Raw genomic sequence first — 20,244 nt, 5'->3', positions numbered from 1 at the left:
CAGATGTCGCCAGAAGACCCGCCAGACGTCCCATTTTGACAGGAAACCACCACCAAGCACGTCTGCAGTGGTGCAGACAGCGTCTACGCTGGACGGCCATGCATTGTGGACAAGTTCTATTCACTGACGAGTCTCGTTTTCACCTCAGCCACAGCGATGGACGGAATCGAGTGTACCGACGTCGAGGTGAACGTTACGTCAATCATTATGTCATGGAATATGGTCGGTTCGGGGGTGGCAGCGTTATGGAATAGGGTGAGATTACAGCAAGACAGGGGACCCGTTTGATAGTGGTAGAGGGAAATCTCAATGGACAGATCATTGGCCCTGTTGTTCTACCGTTTTTGCGTCGTCATGACCCAGGCATTACCTTTCAACTTGATTACGCCCGGCCTCATATTGCTCGACTTGTTCAGGATTCTCTTCAACAAAACAACGTGAATGTCATCCCCTGGCCGGCTCGCTCCCCTGATCTCTCACCAATCGAGCACATGTGGGATGAGATGGATCGGCGCAATCGACGTCAACCACGTGTTCCACAGACACTCCAGGAACTTCGAAACATGCTCCAGCAGATATCCCACAGGACTTTGTGCGACGCCTGGTCCATTCCATGAGACGAAGATGTGTTGCTTGCATCGCAACCAGAGGTGGACACACGCGCTATTGATTTGTAAATTGACATTTAGGCATGGTCATGTTTTTCTTTATGAAATCACGCATTTTCTGAAGTAAGTATGGCAAATTAAACCATTTGAGCACTTAAAAGAGTCATTTATCTGTTGCAAACCGAAATTGTTTCAGATTGGTAAAAAACATAACTATGCATTAAATCTTATTCAATGTCACAGGAACTTTTGTTGTTCAGTATATAATACATCGACCAAAGACGTATATAGATCTTTGAATCGACGATGGGGATACTAGTATATTGACGATGAATGTTTCCTGAAAGTCTTAACCGGATATAAGCAGTTAGCAGGAGATGAAGGTAGATACGTGTTGATTAAAATAGCAGTTTGGAACACGCTGGTTTGAAGACATATGAAGCATGTAAATATAGCTTGAATGCGACTTGCTTCGCGGAGAACACAGACACGTGACATGGCAATCAGAGCCAGCGATATGTGGAGCATTTACTAGAATTTGAAATATCCGCTGTCTAAGATTGTCAATATGTATCAGAGAGAGTTTTGGAGACATGATTTCAACCAGGAGGATGATATAAAACTCTGTGATCTCCACACATAGGAAATACCTGATTCATCCAAACTAGTTTGAATAAAGAAAAACATTGATAAGTCCGTTGATCAACAATTGAGTCTCTATACTATATATTATTTGAAAAGTACAACGGTAACGGGACTTCCACTGCAACACTGCAATCGCCATGGTTATTGTGTGGCAATGGGTCGGGTGATTTTATGACACTTCACTCATCGGCTTGTCTGTAGTACTTGGATGTTCTCCTCCCTGTTATATCGATCAGAAAAGCCCGAAGTGATGCAGGTCTCAGACGTTTACCACTTCGGTGAAACCCACGAGCACAATCATAGGTTTCTGGCGTGCCCAAGGGACGCAACTCTGCAGAGCGAATCGCGGCGCCTTAGACGATTGGGCCCCCTGTGCTCCCCCGTTCAGAAGGAAACCAATGACTGCAACCAATGTGCGTATTGCCTATATATATATGAACCTGACTATATATACTGAGTCAAATTAAAAACTTCACATTTTTAAAAGTAATCCCATATATGATATACAACGGACAAATGTATCAGAGAAGGTAATTTTTAATCATTAATGTCCGAAGAAGGATTTTAATTAACGGTGGTAACCATAATTTGTTCCAAACACCTACGGTATTCGGTAATAACATCAACAGTTTAAATCATAAATCCCAAGCACGAATATCTGATGGCACACAAGTTCAGTAGCGTGTATGGCCACCATGTGCGTTGACAACTGCCACACAACGCCTCCGCATGGTCCTTGTGATGCTTGTGAACACATGATTGGGAAGACGACGCCATTGTTGCTGCAAGATGGTGCCAAGATCTTGCAAATTCTGTGGTTGGTTCTGGAGAGTGCGCAGACTTCTGCCAAGAGCATCCCAGACATGTTCGATGGGATTGAGGTCGGGAGACCTTGACGGCCAGTCCATGACGTTGACTCCCGCATTCTGAAGGAAATTCCTTGTCAAAATTGCTGTGTGGGGTCTGGCATTGTCGTGTTGGAAGATCAAACCGGGTCCATGTGCTGCCATAAAAGGCAGAAGTTCTGGTGCCAGTACCTGGTCGCGGTAAGCAACAGCGTTGAGGTTGCCACGGATGACAAGAAGCCTGGAACGTGCATTGCCACAGAAAGCACCCAACATCATGACACTTCCGCCTCGAAATCTGTCAACTTCCTGTACACAACACTGGGCGTAACGTTCATGACGGCGCCTCCACACCCTCGCCCTACCATCAGCAAATCGAAGATTAAATCGGGATTCATAACTGAAGACGACTTGATTCCAATTCCTCTGAGTCCATCGTAAGTGTCGCTGTGCCCACAACGGACGTTGACGTCTGTGTAATTGCGTTAGAATCGGCCCTCAGTATGGCCGTCGTGCTTGAAGGTGAGCAGTTCTCAGACGGTTTCGAACAGTTTGCGCACTCAGTCTACCCCTAAACAGTTCATTTCTGGTTGATGTAGCCGTCAAAAATCGGTTACGGAGGTGACGTAAGACAATCTGACGATCCTCTGCATGTGACGTCGCACGTGGTCGACCTGGCCGAGGGCGATCAGCGGTGGTACCCGTTTGCTGTAGACGCGTCTGTAAATCATAAACAGTCCGATGGGACGTTCACGTTGCACATTTGAAAGGCGTGGAATGACAAATGGCCGTAAAGATTTTTGTTTTCTTGTGTTTTTCTTTTTTTGTTAATGACTGCTAACAAGTATGGCTGAAAACACGTGCGGTATTATGGCCACGTGACCATTGCACGTGAAAAAAACCTTTTACCACTATAGTGCTGTGCACATCATTTTGATCGATTCACCTGCACAAATACGGGTGTTATCTGAAGACAATACGTGGCCATTACTGTTTAAATACACAATAAGGGCCCACAATGATAACTGGTCAAAATGTTAAAATTTTAGGATTGTGAAGTTTTTAATTCGGTTCAGTATATTATCCAACACTATATTACATTTAAAAAAAAAAAATTAATTATTTTTTTTATTGTTCCTGGTAAGAGTACATCATGTTTTGGTAGAAATCATTATACATGACCAGGGTTAACATTATATTATAGATAGGTTGAAGTTTGTTGTAATGGGACGGTGGCAGCCGATATGTATTGATACTCATTGTAGCTGGTTGTAGGACTCGTGTGCCACTGACATCCAATCACGTCCTGGGGGCACGGGTGGCCCAGTCGTCTAAGGCGCCGCGATTCGCTGTGCAGAGTTGCGTCCCTTGGGCACGCCAGAAACCCATGATTGTGGGTTCGAATCCCGGTTCGCCCCGATTATGTTTCTAGGTTTGTCAGCACCATACCCGTGCCCGTGGGTTTCACCTAAGTGGTAAACGTCTGAGACCTGCATGACTTCGGTCTTTCCTCCCACATTAAGCTGACACGCCGTGATATAACTGGAATAATGTTAAAAGCGGCGTTAAACCCAACTCACTCACTCACTAACATCCAATCTTATCCTGGTTGAATGTCACCTTTGTCGTGTGACAAATGCTGTTATGATCTATTATCATACAGTGCCCCTGTTCTCTTGGATGGATGCTGAGAAACTGCCACACCTTCTAAACTACATTCAACGCAGGCCGATTCAGACCCTAGGTCTATACGGAGTACCCACGAGAGAGGGTATTTCAGGACTTACAAATTACACACAAATCCGTCTTACTGTTGTGAGAGAGAGGGAGAGAGTGAGTGAGTGAGTATGGTTCTACGCCGCTTTTAGCAATATTACAGCAATATCACGGCTTCACACATTGTACCCGTGTTGGGAATCGAACCCGGGTCTTCTGCGTGACGAGCGAACGCTTTAACCACTTGGCTACCCGACCGCCCCGTGAGAGAGAGAGAGAGAGAGAGAGAGAGAGAGAGAGAGAGAGAGAGAGAGAGAGAGAGAGAGAGAGAGATCCCACTGTGACAATAACCGTAATTCGTATGAGCTTTTAGGCCTCCTCTGGCATTATTCCAGCAATATCACGCCAGGGCGCGGACAACATAATGGATTTCATAGATCGTACACAGAGAGGGGATTCCTGGTAGGTAGGGATAGAGTTCCCCAGCAATCTGTGTTTGCATTAAAAGGCGGCATGTCTGGTTTACTTGTTGAATGTTTAGTTACAGGAAGGTGTGACCCTCCAAACTCTGCAGGGTGTACCCTTGATGAATGCTTAGTGATAGGAAGTTGCATCCCTCCAAACTCCCAAGAATGTAACGCTGTTGAATGTTTAGTTACAGGAAGGTGTGACCCTCCAAACTCTCCGGAATGTAACCCTGTTGAATGCTTAGTGATTGGAAGGTGTGACCGTCCCAAATCTCCAGAATGTAACCCTGTTGAATGCTTAGTGATTGGAAGGTGTGACCGTCCCAAATCTCCAGAATGTAACCCTGTTGAATGCTTAGTGATTGGAAGGTGTGACCCTCCCAACTCCCAAGAATGTAACCCTGTTGAATGTTTAGTGATATGAAGGTGTGTCCCTCCCAGTTCCCAAGAATGTAACCCTGTTGAATGTTTAGTGATAGGAAGGTGTGTCCCACCCAGTTCCCAAGAATGTAACCCTGCTGAATGTTTAGTGATAGGAAGATGTGTCCCTCCCATCTCCCAAGAATGTATCCCTGCTGAATGTTTAGTGATAGGAAGGTGTGTCCCTCCCAACTCCCAAGAATGTATCCCTGTTGAATGTTTAATGATAGGAAGGTGTGTCCCTCCCATCTCCCAAGAATGTAACCCTGTTGAATGTTTAGTGACGGGAAGGTGTATCCCTCCCAACTCCCAAGAATGTAACCCTGTTGAATGTTTAATGATAGGAAGGTGTGTCCCACCCAGTTCCCAAGAATGTAACCCTGTTGAATGTTTAATGATAGGAAGGTGTGTCCCTCCCATCTCCCAAGAATGAAACCCTGTTGAATGTTTAGTGATATGAAGGTGTGTCCCTCCCAGTTCCCAAGAATGTAACCCTGTTGAATGTTTAGTGATAGGAAGGTGTGTCCCACCCAGTTCCCAAGAATGTAACCCTGCTGAATGTTTAGTGATAGGAAGATGTGTCCCTCCCATCTCCCAAGAATGTATCCCTGTTGAATGTTTAGTGATAGGAAGGTGTGTCCCTCCCAACTCCCAAGAATGTATCCCTGTTGAATGTTTAGTGATAGGAAGGTGTGTCCCTCCCAGTTCCCAAGAATGTAACCCTGTTGAATGATTAATGATAGGAAGGTGTGTCCCTCCCATCTCCCAAGAATGTAACCCTGTTGAATGTTTAGTGACGGGAAGGTGTATCCCTCCCAACTCCCAAGAATGTAACCCTGTTGAATGTTTAATGATAGGAAGGTGTGTCCCACCCAGTTCCCAAGAATGTAACCCTGTTGAATGTTTAATGATAGGAAGGTGTGTCCCTCCCATCTCCCAAGAATGAAACCCTGCTGAATGTTTAATGATAGGAAGGTGTGCCCCTCCCATCTCCCAAGAATGTAACCCTGTTGAATGTTTAATGATAGGAAGGTGTGTCCCTCCCAGTTCCCAAGAATGTAACCCTGTTGAATGCTTAGTGATAGGAAGGTGTGTCCCTCCCAGTTCCCAAGAATGTAACCCTGTTGAATGTTTAGTGATAGGAAGGTGTGTCCCTCCCAGTTCCCAAGAATGTATCCCTGTTGAATGTTTGTGATAGGAAGGTGTGTCCCTCCCAACTCCCAAGAATGTATCCCTGCTGAATGTTTAGTGATAGGAAGGTGTGTCCCTCCCAACTCCCAAGAATGTATCCCTGCTGAATGTTTAGTGATAGGAAGTTGTGTCCCCCCCAACTCCCAAGAATGTATCCCTGCTGAATGTTTAGTGATAGGAAGGTGTGTCCCTCCCAACTCCCAAGAATGTATCCCTGCTGAATGTTTAGTGATAGGAAGTTGTGTCCCCCCCAACTCCAAAGAATGTATCCCTGTTGAATGTTTAGTGATAGGAAGGTGTGTCCCCCAAACTCCAAAGAATGTATCCCTGCTGAATATTTAGTGATAGGAAGTTGTGTCCCCCCAACTCCCAAGAATGTATCCCTGTTGAATGTTTAATGATAGGAAGTTGTGTCCCCCCCCCCCCCCCCCCAACTCCCAAGAATGTAACCCTGCTGAATGTTTAGTGATAGTAAGGTGTGTCCCTCCCAGTTCCCAAGAATGTAACCCTGTTGAATGTTTAGTGATAGGAAGTTGTGACCCATAAACACACACACCACACACACGTATTACATTGGATAACTTAAAAAAAATTGACAAGTAATCAACCAAGTCACCGAGCCTGACACCCCGACCTGAGGTAATTAAGCAATCAGTCCATTTAAATCCAAATAGTCGCCCCTTCAAACAAACATAGGCTGTCGCTATTGTCACCCAGAATCCTACGGGTATGTACCAAATAGTAGTGACGTCCGCAGTGAGGGTTAGGACCCCCTTGGACTTTGAACATTAACAGTGCGCTCAGGAGACGCTTGATCAACCGCCACCTCGATTACCCAGCTGTCCCTCGGTTTCAACCTGAACAGCATCTCACAAAATCCACAGCACATCGTTAACATGGACCGGGAGCTCGGCTGCTGCCTCGTGACGCTAATGGCGGGATGGGTGTGCATGGCCCAGGCTACCCCGCTAACTTACCCCCCGGGCCGGGGCGGGTACAAGGCGGCAGTGTATGAGCACGCGGTCCACATACCCTGGGGCTGTCTGCAGGTGCCCGTGTCGAGGGGAGAGGCTGTGAGACAGATGATGAAGAATATACAGGTCTACAAGACGCAGGCTGCTGCAGCTTCTAGAGAGGTATGTCCATCCATGTATAGAACACAACGCATAAGACGTGAGCTGGTGAGGCTCCACATGGGGTGCGTGTGGTCTGATGTTTTGAATTGAAGTACAAGATTACTATAGTACAGTCGCAATATATAAGGGGTACCGTATTCGACGTAATAAGCGCCCCGCTCTAATAAGCGCCCACGGCGATATATGCTAATATATTGGCTAATGAACAATCCCAATTAGCACCCTTTCCGATTGATCAATGTACAGAAGACTTACTTATTCGCATACAATACGCACTCGTGTGTTAAATGCACACATAACTATGGGGAATTAAATTCTGGAAAAATATATCTGTCTATATAAACATTTCAGGCTGTCAGCATAAACCACGGAATTTACCTTTCAACTCTGTTTTTTCCCCACCAAAATACTATCCTAATAAGAGCCCCCTATTTCTAATTTTGAGAGCGCCCTGGGCGCTTATTGCGTCGAATACGAATACGGTATATATATTTTAAACGTTGATTCATATTATGAGGGATTTGATGTCTTGTGAGCTAGTGAGTGTATCTATCACTGTGTTATTGTTAAAGTAAAATATATCAAAATACACTCCTGCATGGCTTGTCTTCATAAATATGCTATACTCAGCTCATGTTAGAAATACTGATATTGTTATAGCTATTTACATATTCACATTATACGCTCTCGTTCTGGTCCATAATAGAATGTGTATATATTCATATATTCGAATCTCATGGTCACCTCTATTATGATAATTGATATAATCATATTCGTGTCTCTTGGCTTCAACGGGCGGTGGGATAGCCTAGTGGTTAAAGCGTTCGCTCGTCACGCCGAAGAACCGGGTTCGAATCCCCACATGGGTACAATGTGTGAAGCCCATTTCTGGTGCCCCCCGTCGGAATATTGCTGGAATATTGCTAAATGCGGCCTAAAACCATAATCACTCCCTCTTGGCTTCATCAAAGTTTTAGGTTCGTTGCGGTCAGCATAATTTTGGTTAAGGCGCTCTCTCGTCATCGCTTGTGTCCCCCGCCGTGATATTGTTGAATAATTCTAACAGCCGCGTAAAACTGAACTCATTCATCAACGTTTTGAGTGAGTGAGGTAAAGTTAAACGTCAGATCGGCAATATCTCAGCCATTAATTTAAGCGGCGAAACGTTTTGATAAAATCACGTAAACGTAACGTTTTAACTCACTCACTTCACAACTCCGCCATATCACAGACGTGGTGGGGGCACGGGTGGCCCAGTCGTCTAAGGCGCCGCGATTTTAACTCACTCACTCACACTTCATAACTCCGCCATATCACAGACGTGGTGGGGGCACGGGTGGCCCAGTCGTCTAAGGCGCCGCGATTCGCTGTGCAGAGTTGCGTCCCTTGGGCACACCAGAAACCTATGATTGTGGGTTCGAATCCCGGTTCGCCCCGATTATGTTTCTAGGTTTGTCAGCACCATACCCGTGCTCGTAGGATTCACCGAAGTGGTAAACGTCCGAGACCTGCATCACTTGGGGCTTTCCTCCCATATTAAGCTGACACGCCGCGATATAACTGGAATACTGTTAAATGCGGCGTTAAACCCCACTCACTCACTCACAGACGTGGTAGTATATTTCCTGGCGCTGAGTCGTTTCAGTCAACGGTCTGTGATTCAGTTATTGTACTCACACTTTTACTAAATCTAACAGTTAACATACATATTCATGCAACGTATATTGTAGTCATGTATTGAGAGAATAATTTAAAAAAAACCGGCACATTAATATTATCTAAGTCATGAAATATGTATGCAATAAACATTTGGTGCACAACGAAAAAAGCTTGTGGACTGTTGTTGTGTGATAAACAATATGCTGTGAAATCAGTTATTGTATTTATTTTCCACTTGAGCTGTCTGCGTCATAAAGTACAAGTGTTGCATGATGCACATCTCATGTAGATCATCCTCGATTATTGAGGGAACAATATATTAATTCTATTGTAATATATACCCTCGACACATTCGCCACCGTTGTTTCGTGTGGAAAGTGACGGCGCCATCCCCATCTCTAATTAACTTAGCAGTGGAATCTTCCCGCTTACAATTGTGTTTTGGTTGCACGGCAACCCCAAAGGATCAATCTATAGCGGCCATGGATCCAGGGTATTTATCATGATAGAATGGAGACATAATACCCTATATTATCGAGGATGCATGTAGATATACCTGATAGAAAATGTGTTGGTGGTGAAATGGGGTTTAACGTCGCGTCCAAGATTATTGCACTTATATAGCGACGTGCATGTACGTGAGTTTGTTTGTGTGGCTGCTTGTACTAGTCCGGACTGATGCCGATTTATAGTGCTAGCTCACTGAGATACCATGCCGCGATTGAACATGAATACCCCACTCAGACACAGTATACTGACTCCGAGCCGACCAGTCCTTGTTTTAACCCCTTAATGCCGAGCGCCAGACAGAGTAACAACAAGTACCATCTTTAAACGTCTTTTGGTATGACGCGGCCGGGGATCGAACCCCGGACCCTCCGCTCTCCGGGCGGACGCTCTACCACTAGACCACGGAGACGGTCGATAGAAAATGTAAATGATTTTATTGATAAATGGAAATTAATAATAATAATGATAACCCAGTAGTCCAGAAACTCTAGGGTCTTTGCCGACTCTCGGTCAATGGTATTTACAAAAATAAACATGCTGTTTTCATGGGAACATACAAAGAAAGAAAAAATTAAAAAAGAAATGTTCAAAAACTCAATTTTTATACTATGTCGCCAATAGGCCTGCCCATTGGCCTACCCATGGGCGAGAATATGTTCCTTAACTCAAAACTCATGTTTTTGTTTCGCAAATACATTAAATGTATATATTAAGTATGATGACACAAAATTTAACTTATTTTAACTTAAGTCAACGATTTTATAGCGATATTGAAATATTTCGCCCATGGGCGAGAAAAAGGTTTGGCCCATGGGCGAGAATATTTTCCTTTACTCAAAACTCATGTTTTTGTTTCGCAAATACATATATGTATATCTTTCAAGTATCATGACACAAAACTTAACTCATTTTAACTTAATTCAACGATTTTATAGCGATATTGAAATATTTCGCCCATGGGCGAGAAAAAGGTTTGGCCCATGGGCGAGAATATTTTCCTTTGCTCAAAACTTATGTTTTTGTTTCGCAAATACATGCAGGTGTTCTAACAATTTTCATGGCACATAATGTAACTCAATTTTACTTAATTCAACTATTTTAAAGCGTTATTGAAATATTTCGCCCATGGGCGAGAATATTTTCTTTTGCTAAAAACTCGTGGTTTTGTTTCGTAAATACATAAAGGTGTTCTTAGAAGATTCATGTCACATAATTTAACACATTTTAACTTAATTCGACTATTTTACGGCGTTATTGAAATATTTCGCCCTGGACGAGAAAGTTTGGCCAATGGGCGAGAATATTTTCCTTTGCTCAACAGTTTTAGTTTCGCAAATACATAAAGGTGTGTCTACAAGCATGACACATGATTCAACTATTTTACGGCGTTACCAAAATATTTCGCCCATGTTTTCGTCAGTGCCTTGAAAGCATCAACTAACTGTGTGCAAAGTATATTGTATCATGTGAAATATACTTTATATTATATCATTACATTACTATTTAAAAAGGCCTTTGGTTGGATGTTTCCTTTATAGAAGTTTTACAAACTTCACCTGTTTAACATATTGCAACGATCTTTAATGAACCCGGCCTTACCTCTCAAAACGTTTTGACAGTTTATCATACGAATTCATGTGCGTGTACTCCAATTCATTGGAATTATTTTCCACAACATTCAAGTTTAGTTAGTTTCTATTTCATTTCCCATTTTATGTCCCGTTGATACATCACACTGGGCAATTAGGTGACACTAGGTATGCATTATACAGGTACGCGTGCGCGTATTTTAATGGAAAAAAAACATTCGTCTTTTATTGCATAACGTTTGGCTGAATATCTCACATTCTAACGAAATCTCGAAATAATTATTAAATTACATGCGGTGTCGAACTGACCAGTGGGAATTATGTTTCAATGCGATTGAGGAAAACGTGAGTGAATATTGTGACACTAAAGTAACTTTCAAATGCATTGTCACTTTTGGTATGAAAATGGTAATAGTTAAGAAAAACGAAACAGCCTTCTTATGATAATTCTCATATTCTCATTAGTACGTTGTATCTAATTACAGTGTCGGCCTTATTTACAGGTGATTCTACAATACCTGCTCTCGGTCAATTACAATCTGCCACACCACGCGTGAATAAACAGTTAATTCAGGTGTTGCTGTGGGCAAATACCTAGCCTGAAAATGTATATTTTTTGTGGATACATGTATTACATATTTTCGTTGATATGTGGATATATTAAGCACAAAGACACAAAAAGTTTATGAAAGATGAATTGGTGCCTAGATATATATATTCAACGAGAACGAATCTTGTATTTTCTCCGCGATCCTGATGTGTATCATCGTTTAATGGGTCATTCATTAAAAGTATGTTGTGAAGCGATATCAAAGGAGATGCTCAATTTACACAGTGTAGTCTGTTTCGCGTAAATTACCACCCCACCCTGTCGGTAAGACTTATGTAATCGGTACACAAATATATTTGATGCGATGTCAGTGTCGAAGGAGTTTGAATTACGTCCGCCACTGGCCACAGAAATCCTCAAAGTATAGTAACAATCAACAAGGTCAATGCCGTACTAATAACCTAGTGACGTACGTAACAACGGCTGTCAATCTGTCTGCTACAGCTACCATACCATCATCCCTGTCACAACTGGCGTATTAACGGCTTATTCAAAATATTAATTGTAGAAATGTCGTTAAGAGACTAACGTACGTCGTATACAGTCCTCAACTGGATGTTACATTCCTTATATCAGCTAACAGCCCTGTTTGTGTAAATATTTACTAGACATCAGATTTAAAGACTAATAAAATCAATTGTAAGACCGCATAGACCATAAAACCGAATAAAATATGTCTTGGTATCATCTCTTGTGTAGTAGATGATGGTAATGACCTGAAATGTTATAACGTTAGTTTAAGAAGGAGAAACACTAAAGTGTTTTACAATACTTGGAAACATGAGCAATAAGATGAAGCAACAAACATGCATGGAATAGGGAAAATGGTGAAAACAAATTGAAAAGGATTGTAATACAAAATTATTGTACTAACTAACTTGCCTGAACAGAAGGGGTACCCAAACTTGTTTGACAGTTATTCGTGTGTTGTAGACTGTCGAATGGGACTCATGTGTGTACGTAGGGTACACATATCTATTGCAAGTTTTAGCACTCATACACTTTCTCTTTTTGTGTTGATATGATTTCTATTTTCGTACATGATATGATTTCATTTTTATCTTACCTGCTCTGTTTATATATGTTCGAGTAGCTGTCTGTCCCTCATAAATTGACATAGTTCTGCCTCGCTAATGCATCTCTTGACTACAGGAGATCTACAGCATATAGCGGATCTAACTGCAATTCTTGTTTTAACCAAGTCCGGGTTTGACATTCCAGTAACTGGATTCAGGTTGATTGAAAGATATGCATACCTCGTCATAGTGATTGTTGTGAATTCCTCAAAGTTTTGTTTGTTTGTTAGTTGTATAACGCCGCACTTGGCAATATTTCAGCTGTATGACGGCGGTCTGTAAATAATCGAGTCTGGACTAGACAATCCAGTGATTGACATCATGTGCATCGATCCATGCAATTAGGATACGATGACATGCATCAACCAAGTCAGCGAGCCTGACCACCCGATCCGTGAAGTCGCCTCTTACGACAAGCCTTGTCGCCCTTTTACGCCAAGAATGGGTTACTGAAGATCTGTTCTACCCCGGATTTTCACGGGTCCATTGACGCAGGGATTTGTGTAAAGTCATTCAGACAGCATACAATGCCAACTAAAAAATTATACTCAATGTCTCCTCAAAGTAATATAGTACGGTACTTAGAGTACATGTGAGATTATACTCAGGTTAGGGAGATGTTTAATCTATATAACGTGTTATTATTCTACCTAACAATGTATTTAATGAAATGAATGCAAAACAAAAGGTTTAATTAAAAAAACTACCCCTGGTCTTGCCTAATAAAACAACTGCAACCCGACACAGATTAAACGCAACTTACAAACATAATCATAATCTGGTTATTCTGTATCACTCAACGAGTTGGAGTAGCTTACTCTGCCCACAGTATGACAGTATTGGGCAGCTCAGAGATTAGGAGGTAAAACCAGTCAGGTACACTGGTCACACTTGACTGGTCTGTCTGATGATTAGGTCGTCTGACAATTGGGAGTGGACCATAGCAAGTACAGTGGGATATCTGCGATACTATTTGCTCCTTTTATGGGACCGATTAGTTTTATGACCACGGGCCTCGGCACAAGCGTGGTGTTGGAAGACAAGTTATACATGTACATCCCATATGGTGATTGTTTTTCGCTATTCATATTCTAAATTCATTCATAATACCACAACATTTTAGTACTCCTTGAAACTTTGCAATCACTTTTTATATGTACAATAGATTGAACGAGACGAATGATATATTGCAGATTATTCAATCATTGACTCTATTATCATCCGCTACGTTTGTATCGTTTGCATTGTACAAAGACACATTTTGTCTGTCCTTTTGCAGATTTAGCCTCAGAATGTTCTCATTCGAATTAGGAACGAAAATAATTGCTTATCATGAGTATATATGATACAGTTAAAAGTTACTTGTACACTGTAGATGTATTCACTTACGGTTTAGCATTTAGCAAGTCGTATACGACCTTCGCGAGCGAGTTGAATGATCCAGGTTAATTGGAACGAAGTCTAGAAAGGGTTATAAAGTTTTGTATTTGGTAATGTTTAGGTTTCTTAAATATGATTTGTTTAATTCCTTTTTTCAAAATGTAAAAAAAATAATTATGCGCTTAAACATAGAGCTGACTCGATGGGAGATATGGCGTTAGCCACATGAGATTGTCTTGTGGACACGGTTTAACCTTACTGTGCCCTCAACCTGGTTGTTGTTGTCGTTGTTATAAGGGATTAAGAGCTACAGCTCATTGCATTTTTGGTTACAGTCTGTCTCACTGAAGTGGACATGTGCAGGTGAACTCTGTTCAATTAGTATATGAAATGCCCAAAAATGTGAACTCCAGACAATAATAACCTGAGAGTAAATCCACGTGCGTCTGCCTTTCCCCTCGTTCACCTTCGAAATCCTTGATTATTATATCATGCCGGAGTTCTGAAATTCAGTGACAATGTTGCTGAACAGTAGAATCGGATGGACGTATTGTGCAGAACCTGTTTGACACTATGGGTTCCAGGACCACTAACACTGGGAAGAGTGGCACTCTGAACTGAAAAAATTTGGTCCAAACCGCCCTAACATCTACAAGTTTGTAAGCTTGTAGACATCATTAAGAAGACATTAACAGTCCCATGCTGTGACCTTTCTCAAAATTCAGACCGGTGGCAGGCTGCCAACAAAGAGAAGAAAATATCGCAACCCGACACAAGTGTGCTCAGTCTAACGATGAACTTACGACCGGCAGAAAACAACTCCAGTTGAGTATGCCGATGCTGTATCTCAACCGTGTTGGCCTGAAAATGTAAACATGCTAATTAAATCCATAATCGTATAATTATTTTAAATAGAAACCGTATCCTTATTTGTTCTGGCACTGTATCATATCGTGTATTTCATCTGTATATGTGTAATGTGTATATGTATAAATGACTACACTTATACCGCATATTCTGCAACAGACTATAATTAATCACCTTATTTTTGTCTCTCCATTTACCATGGCTGACTGCACTTATAGCCTTTTAACAGTGGACACCGATTTCAGTATACATGTAGGCTTTTTGTTCAAAAAGGAATATGCAGGAAATTATATGTAACAATTAACTGTGTACTAATTACATGTTTGAATGTTATCAGAGGAGAGGGCATACACACAAGTATATTGCTTCCGTTTGTGAATGCGGGTTATACTTGGCATCTCAGTTCTCAGTTTCATACCGGATGTATATCTGAATTCGTATATGGAACCATGCGTACAGCATGACAATTACTTGCTAGTCGTCAGTCTACAACACACATAACAAGGTCAAACAATTTTGGGCACCGCTTTTGCAAGTTATTTAGTACAATAATGTTTTATTAAAATCTGTTTCAATTTGTTTTCACCATTTTCCCTATTCCATGCGTGTTTATGTTGCTTCATCTTATTGCTCATGTTCCCAAGTATTATAAAAACACCTTAACGTTTCTCCGTCCTAATCTAACGTTATAACATTTCAGGTCATTTCCATCATCTAATACACAAGAGATGATACCAAGACATATTTTATTCGGTTTTATGGTCTATGCGGTCTTACAATTGATTTTATTAGTCTTTAAATCTGATGTCTAGTACATATTTTCACAAACAGGGCTGTTAGCTGATATAAGGAAGGTAACATCCAGTTGAATTACTTACTTTTTTTAATCAAATATGAGGAATGTATACGACAAACGTTAGTCTCTTAACGACGTTTCTACAATTAATATTTTGAATAAGCCGTTAATATGCCAGTTGTGACAGGGATGATGGTGACTTTTTTTTGTCTTTGTGCTTAATATATCAACATATCAACGAAAATTTGTAAAACATGTATCCACAAACAAATATATATTTTCAGGCTAGGTATTTGCCCACAGCAACACCTGCATAACTGTTTATTCACGCGTAATGGGTAGATCGTAATTGACCGAGAGCAGGTGTTGTAGAATCACCTGTAAATAAGGCCGACACTGTAATTAGATACAACGTACTAATGAGAATATGAGAATTATCATAAGAAGGCTGTTTCGTTTTTCTTAACTATTACCATTTTCATACCAAAAGTGACAATGCATTTGAAAGTTACTTTAGTGTCACAATATTCACTCACGTTTTCCTCAATCGCATTGAAACATAATTCCCACTGGTCAGTTCGACACCGCATGTAATTTAATAATTATTTCGAGATTTCGTTAGAATGTGAGATATTCAGCCAAACGTTATGCAATAAAAGACGAATGTTTTTTTTTCCATTAAAATACGCGCACGCGTACCTGTATAATGCATACCTAGTGTCACCTAATTGCCCAGTGTGATGTATCAACGGGACATAAAATGGGAAATGAAATAGAAACTAACTAAACTTGAATGTTGTGGAAAATAATTCCAATGAATTGGAGTACACGCACATGAATTCGTATGATAAACTGTCAAAACGTTTTGAGAGGTAAGGCCGGGTTCATTAAAGATCGTTGCAATATGTTAAACAGGTGAAGTTTGTAAAACTTCTATAAAGGAAACATCCAACCAAAGGCCTTTTTAAATAGTAATGTAATGATATAATATAAAGTATATTTCACATGATACAATATACTTTGCACACAGTTAGTTGATGCTTTCAAGGCACTGACGAAAACATGGGCGAAATATTTTGGTAACGCCGTAAAATAGTTGAATCATGTGTCATGCTTGTAGACACACCTTTATGTATTTGCGAAACTAAAACTGTTGAGCAAAGGAAAATATTCTCGCCCATTGGCCAAACTTTCTCGTCCAGGGCGAAATATTTCAATAACGCCGTAAAATAGTCGAATTAAGTTAAAATGTGTTAAATTATGTGACATGAATCTTCTAAGAACACCCTTATGTATTTACGAAACAAAACCACGAGTTTTTAGCAAAAGAAAATATTCTCGCCCATGGGCGAAATATTTCAATAACGCTATAAAATAGTTGAATTAAGTAAAATTGAGTTACATTATGTGCCATGAAAATTGTTAGAACACCTGCATGTATTTGCGAAACAAAAACATAAGTTTTGAGCAAAGGAAAATATTCTCGCCCATGGGCCAAACCTTTTTCTCGCCCATGGGCGAAATATTTCAATATCGCTATAAAATCGTTGAATTAAGTTAAAATGAGTTAAGTTTTGTGTCATGATACTTGAAAGATATACATATATGTATTTGCGAAACAAAAACATGAGTTTTGAGTAAAGGAAAATATTCTCGCCCATGGGCCAAACCTTTTGCTCGCCCATGGGCGAAATATTTCAATATCGCTATAAAATCGTTGACTTAAGTTAAAATAAGTTACGTTTTGTGTCATTACTTGAATGAATGCATTTAATGTATTTGCGAAACAAAAACATGAGTTTTGAGTAAAGGTACATATTCTCGCCCATGGGCCTGCCCACGGGCCACACTTCGCCCATGGCAGGCCCATGGGCGACATAGTGTAATTATTGAGTTTTTAAAAATTCTTTTTAATTTTTTCTTCCTTGGTATGTTCCCATGAAAACAGCATGTTTATACCTTTGACCGAGATTGGGCAAAGACCCTAGAGTTTCTGGACTTTTGGGTTTCCAGAATTAAAATGGGATGTGTTGTCTTTATATCATCACAATATGATAGATAAGATAACTAATACAGTTATTTTTGCTTTTGAGTATTATATATTAAAAGGTTTTTTTTCCTTTAGGGAGCTGATACCATAACGATGTTTTTAAAACGTTGTTATTTGTTCTTCAGGTAGCTTTTATAATAACGATGTTGTTAAAACGTTTTTTTTGTCCTTCTAGTAGCTTTTAACATAACGATGTTATCAAAACGTTGTTATTTGTGCTTAGGGATCTGATATCATAACGATGTTGTTAAAACTTTGTTATTTGTCCCCAGGGTGCTGATATCATAGTATTTCCTGAAGATGGGATATATGGAATGATATTCAACCGAAACACCATCAAGCCATTCTTGGAAGAAATCCCCGATCCCCGTATCACCGAGTGGAATCCCTGCTTGACTTCCGGTAGCGACACCGACACCACGATACAACGGGAACTCAGCTGTATGGCGAGGGAAAATGCCATGTATGTTATAGCAAACATGGGTGACAGAAAACCATGTCACCATAGCAACGACCCAAAGTGCCCAGACGACGACCAGTATCAGTACAACACCGATGTGGCCTTTAACCCGGAAGGAGTTCTGGTCGCCAGGTATCACAAGCGCCATCTCTTCCAGGAAGATCAGTTTGATACGCCGCCATTAGAACTGGCCACGTTTGAGACACCGTTCGGAAAGTTCGGTTTATTCACTTGTTTCGATATCCTGTTCTACAACCCTGGCGTCGAGTTGATCCAGAAGGAGGGGATACGGAACATGGTCTTCCCGACGGCGTGGATGGACCGACTTCCGTATCTCGCAGCCATTGAGTTTCATTCCGCCTTCGCCAAGGGCCTTGGGGTCAACGTGCTCGCGGCCAATATACACTACCCAGTGTTTAAATTCCAGGGCAGCGGCATCTACACCCCGACGGGGTCGGCGACATACTACTACAACGACGGTGTCCTGAGTGGGGGAAGGTTGTTGTTAGCCGATGTAGATTCTGTTGAGGAGACTGGTATCCAAGATCCGATTGTGTATTCGCAGATGAAAATGGAAAACTGGCGTGTCATTAATATGAAGGAAAATAAGAAAGTGTCTTCATCTTTGGTAGCTGAAGAACGTTCACCTGACAAGACTGACTCGTTTATTGACATGTTAAAGCTCTCCAGGTTGACTTCCCTTCCACGAGAAAACTACACGTTTGTTCCCCTAGAGCACCACACTGGGACGCAACGTGCTTGTAGAGAGGATGTGTGTTGCACGGTGGTCTACACCAGGGAGAACCTCTCCGCCCTTGAGGATTTGTTTGTTCTGGCAGTATTTAATGGTTTTGATGACGGGCGTTTTACTCAGACCTGTTCCGTATTGATGTGCCCGGATAATGATATGTCCAGTTGCGGGGACCCTGTGAAACAATCACGCTCAATGTTTAGCTTCATGGAAATTAGTGGTAATTTATCAAGTCCGTATATTTTCCCAGAAGTGCTTGTTTCTGATGGACAATATATTGGTCTTGTGCAAGGAGAGTGGACTTTTAAAGACGGGGTTCTTCATGGAGGAAATGGATTTTCCAAACCGCTTATCACAGCCTCGTTGTTCGGTCGCCTGTATTCTAGAGACAAAGTCACCCTGACGTAGATCCTTGTGAAGAGTGAGTGAGTGAGTGAATGATTGAGTGAGTGTGGATTTTTACGCTGCTTTAGGCAACATTGAAGCTGCATCAAGGCGAGGGACATATGGGGATTCATACATGAGGCTTTGCCGTAACGATCGAATGCTGTAACCACTAGGGCACCCTACCACCCATCTTCCCGAGGCAAGAGTGTTAACTGACTTTTCAAAAGTCTAGTTTCCACCCTTGCCGAACTAGGCTGGAATTCCTGGGCTCGATCGTAGCGCCTCCAGTGGTTATTATGAGTTATGTCCCTTTTGAGCCTCTCCTATGGACCAATCCGATTCTATAACTTGCATTTGTTTCAAACAAAATGGCGGCGCCCAATCAAGACGATCTGATCGATAATCAAGATCTATAATGTGATAAAACGAGTCTTACATTGAGTAGTGCATCAAATCACGCGAGCACCTTGATAAAAAACATGAAAAAGTTTCGAAAATATCTGTTGACAACGAGTTGGCGGTGCACATGTTTTGCAAATCCTGCAATCGACCGAAATCTGCACGACAGTTCACGAACCGGATTTCGATTTCGTTGCCAGATTTGGATTGGACTATGCATGGACTCGTTAGTCCAGCCAAAATGTTATGCCAGCCTAGTTCGGCAAGGGTGGAAACTGGACTTTTATAGTCAGTTAACTCCCTTTCCTCGGGAAGCTGCCTACCACCACACCTAGGGATGAGTGAGTCAGTGAGTGGAATTATCGCGGCTCATAACACTATTGAAGCAACATCGCTGATGTCGACTAAAAGAATTTCACCACAAAGCTTCCTTACTGCCCATCTCGGATTGAATCTTACACATAGTTATGTTTGTTAGTTGTTCCGGCTATATGGCGGCGGCTTTAAATATTGTGAAAGGAGATGATCTGGCGTAGTAATAATTTATCTATAATGTAGTAATAATTTATGATTGTAGTTGTGACTGGATTTACGCAGAGAGGTATTTTTGACGAACGGGTTTGACGTTTATCACGTGTTGTGTTTGGTCTTGCAGCGAGTGCATCACTAGCCATCGATCCCA

The 20,244-nt window shown here is 41.5% G+C and overlaps 1 protein-coding gene across 1 annotated transcript; it reads left to right on the top strand.

The window, feature by feature from the left end:
• Positions 1-6,661: 6,661 nt before the first annotated feature.
• Positions 6,662-19,443, top strand: LOC124117751 (pantetheinase-like). Its single transcript, XM_046479745.2, has 2 exons — positions 6,662-7,028; positions 17,838-19,443. Exons 1-2 carry the CDS (start codon positions 6,789-6,791, stop codon positions 19,182-19,184), a joined length of 1,587 nt encoding a protein of 528 aa, XP_046335701.2. The 5' UTR covers positions 6,662-6,788; the 3' UTR covers positions 19,185-19,443.
• Positions 19,444-20,244: the final 801 nt, after the last annotated feature.

This window comes from Haliotis rufescens, unplaced genomic scaffold, assembly GCF_023055435.1.
Source record: "Haliotis rufescens isolate VD_foot unplaced genomic scaffold, xgHalRufe1.0.p SCAF_13, whole genome shotgun sequence".
NCBI lineage: Eukaryota > Metazoa > Mollusca > Gastropoda > Lepetellida > Haliotidae > Haliotis > Haliotis rufescens.
This window is presented reverse-complemented; position numbering and strand designations above follow the sequence as displayed.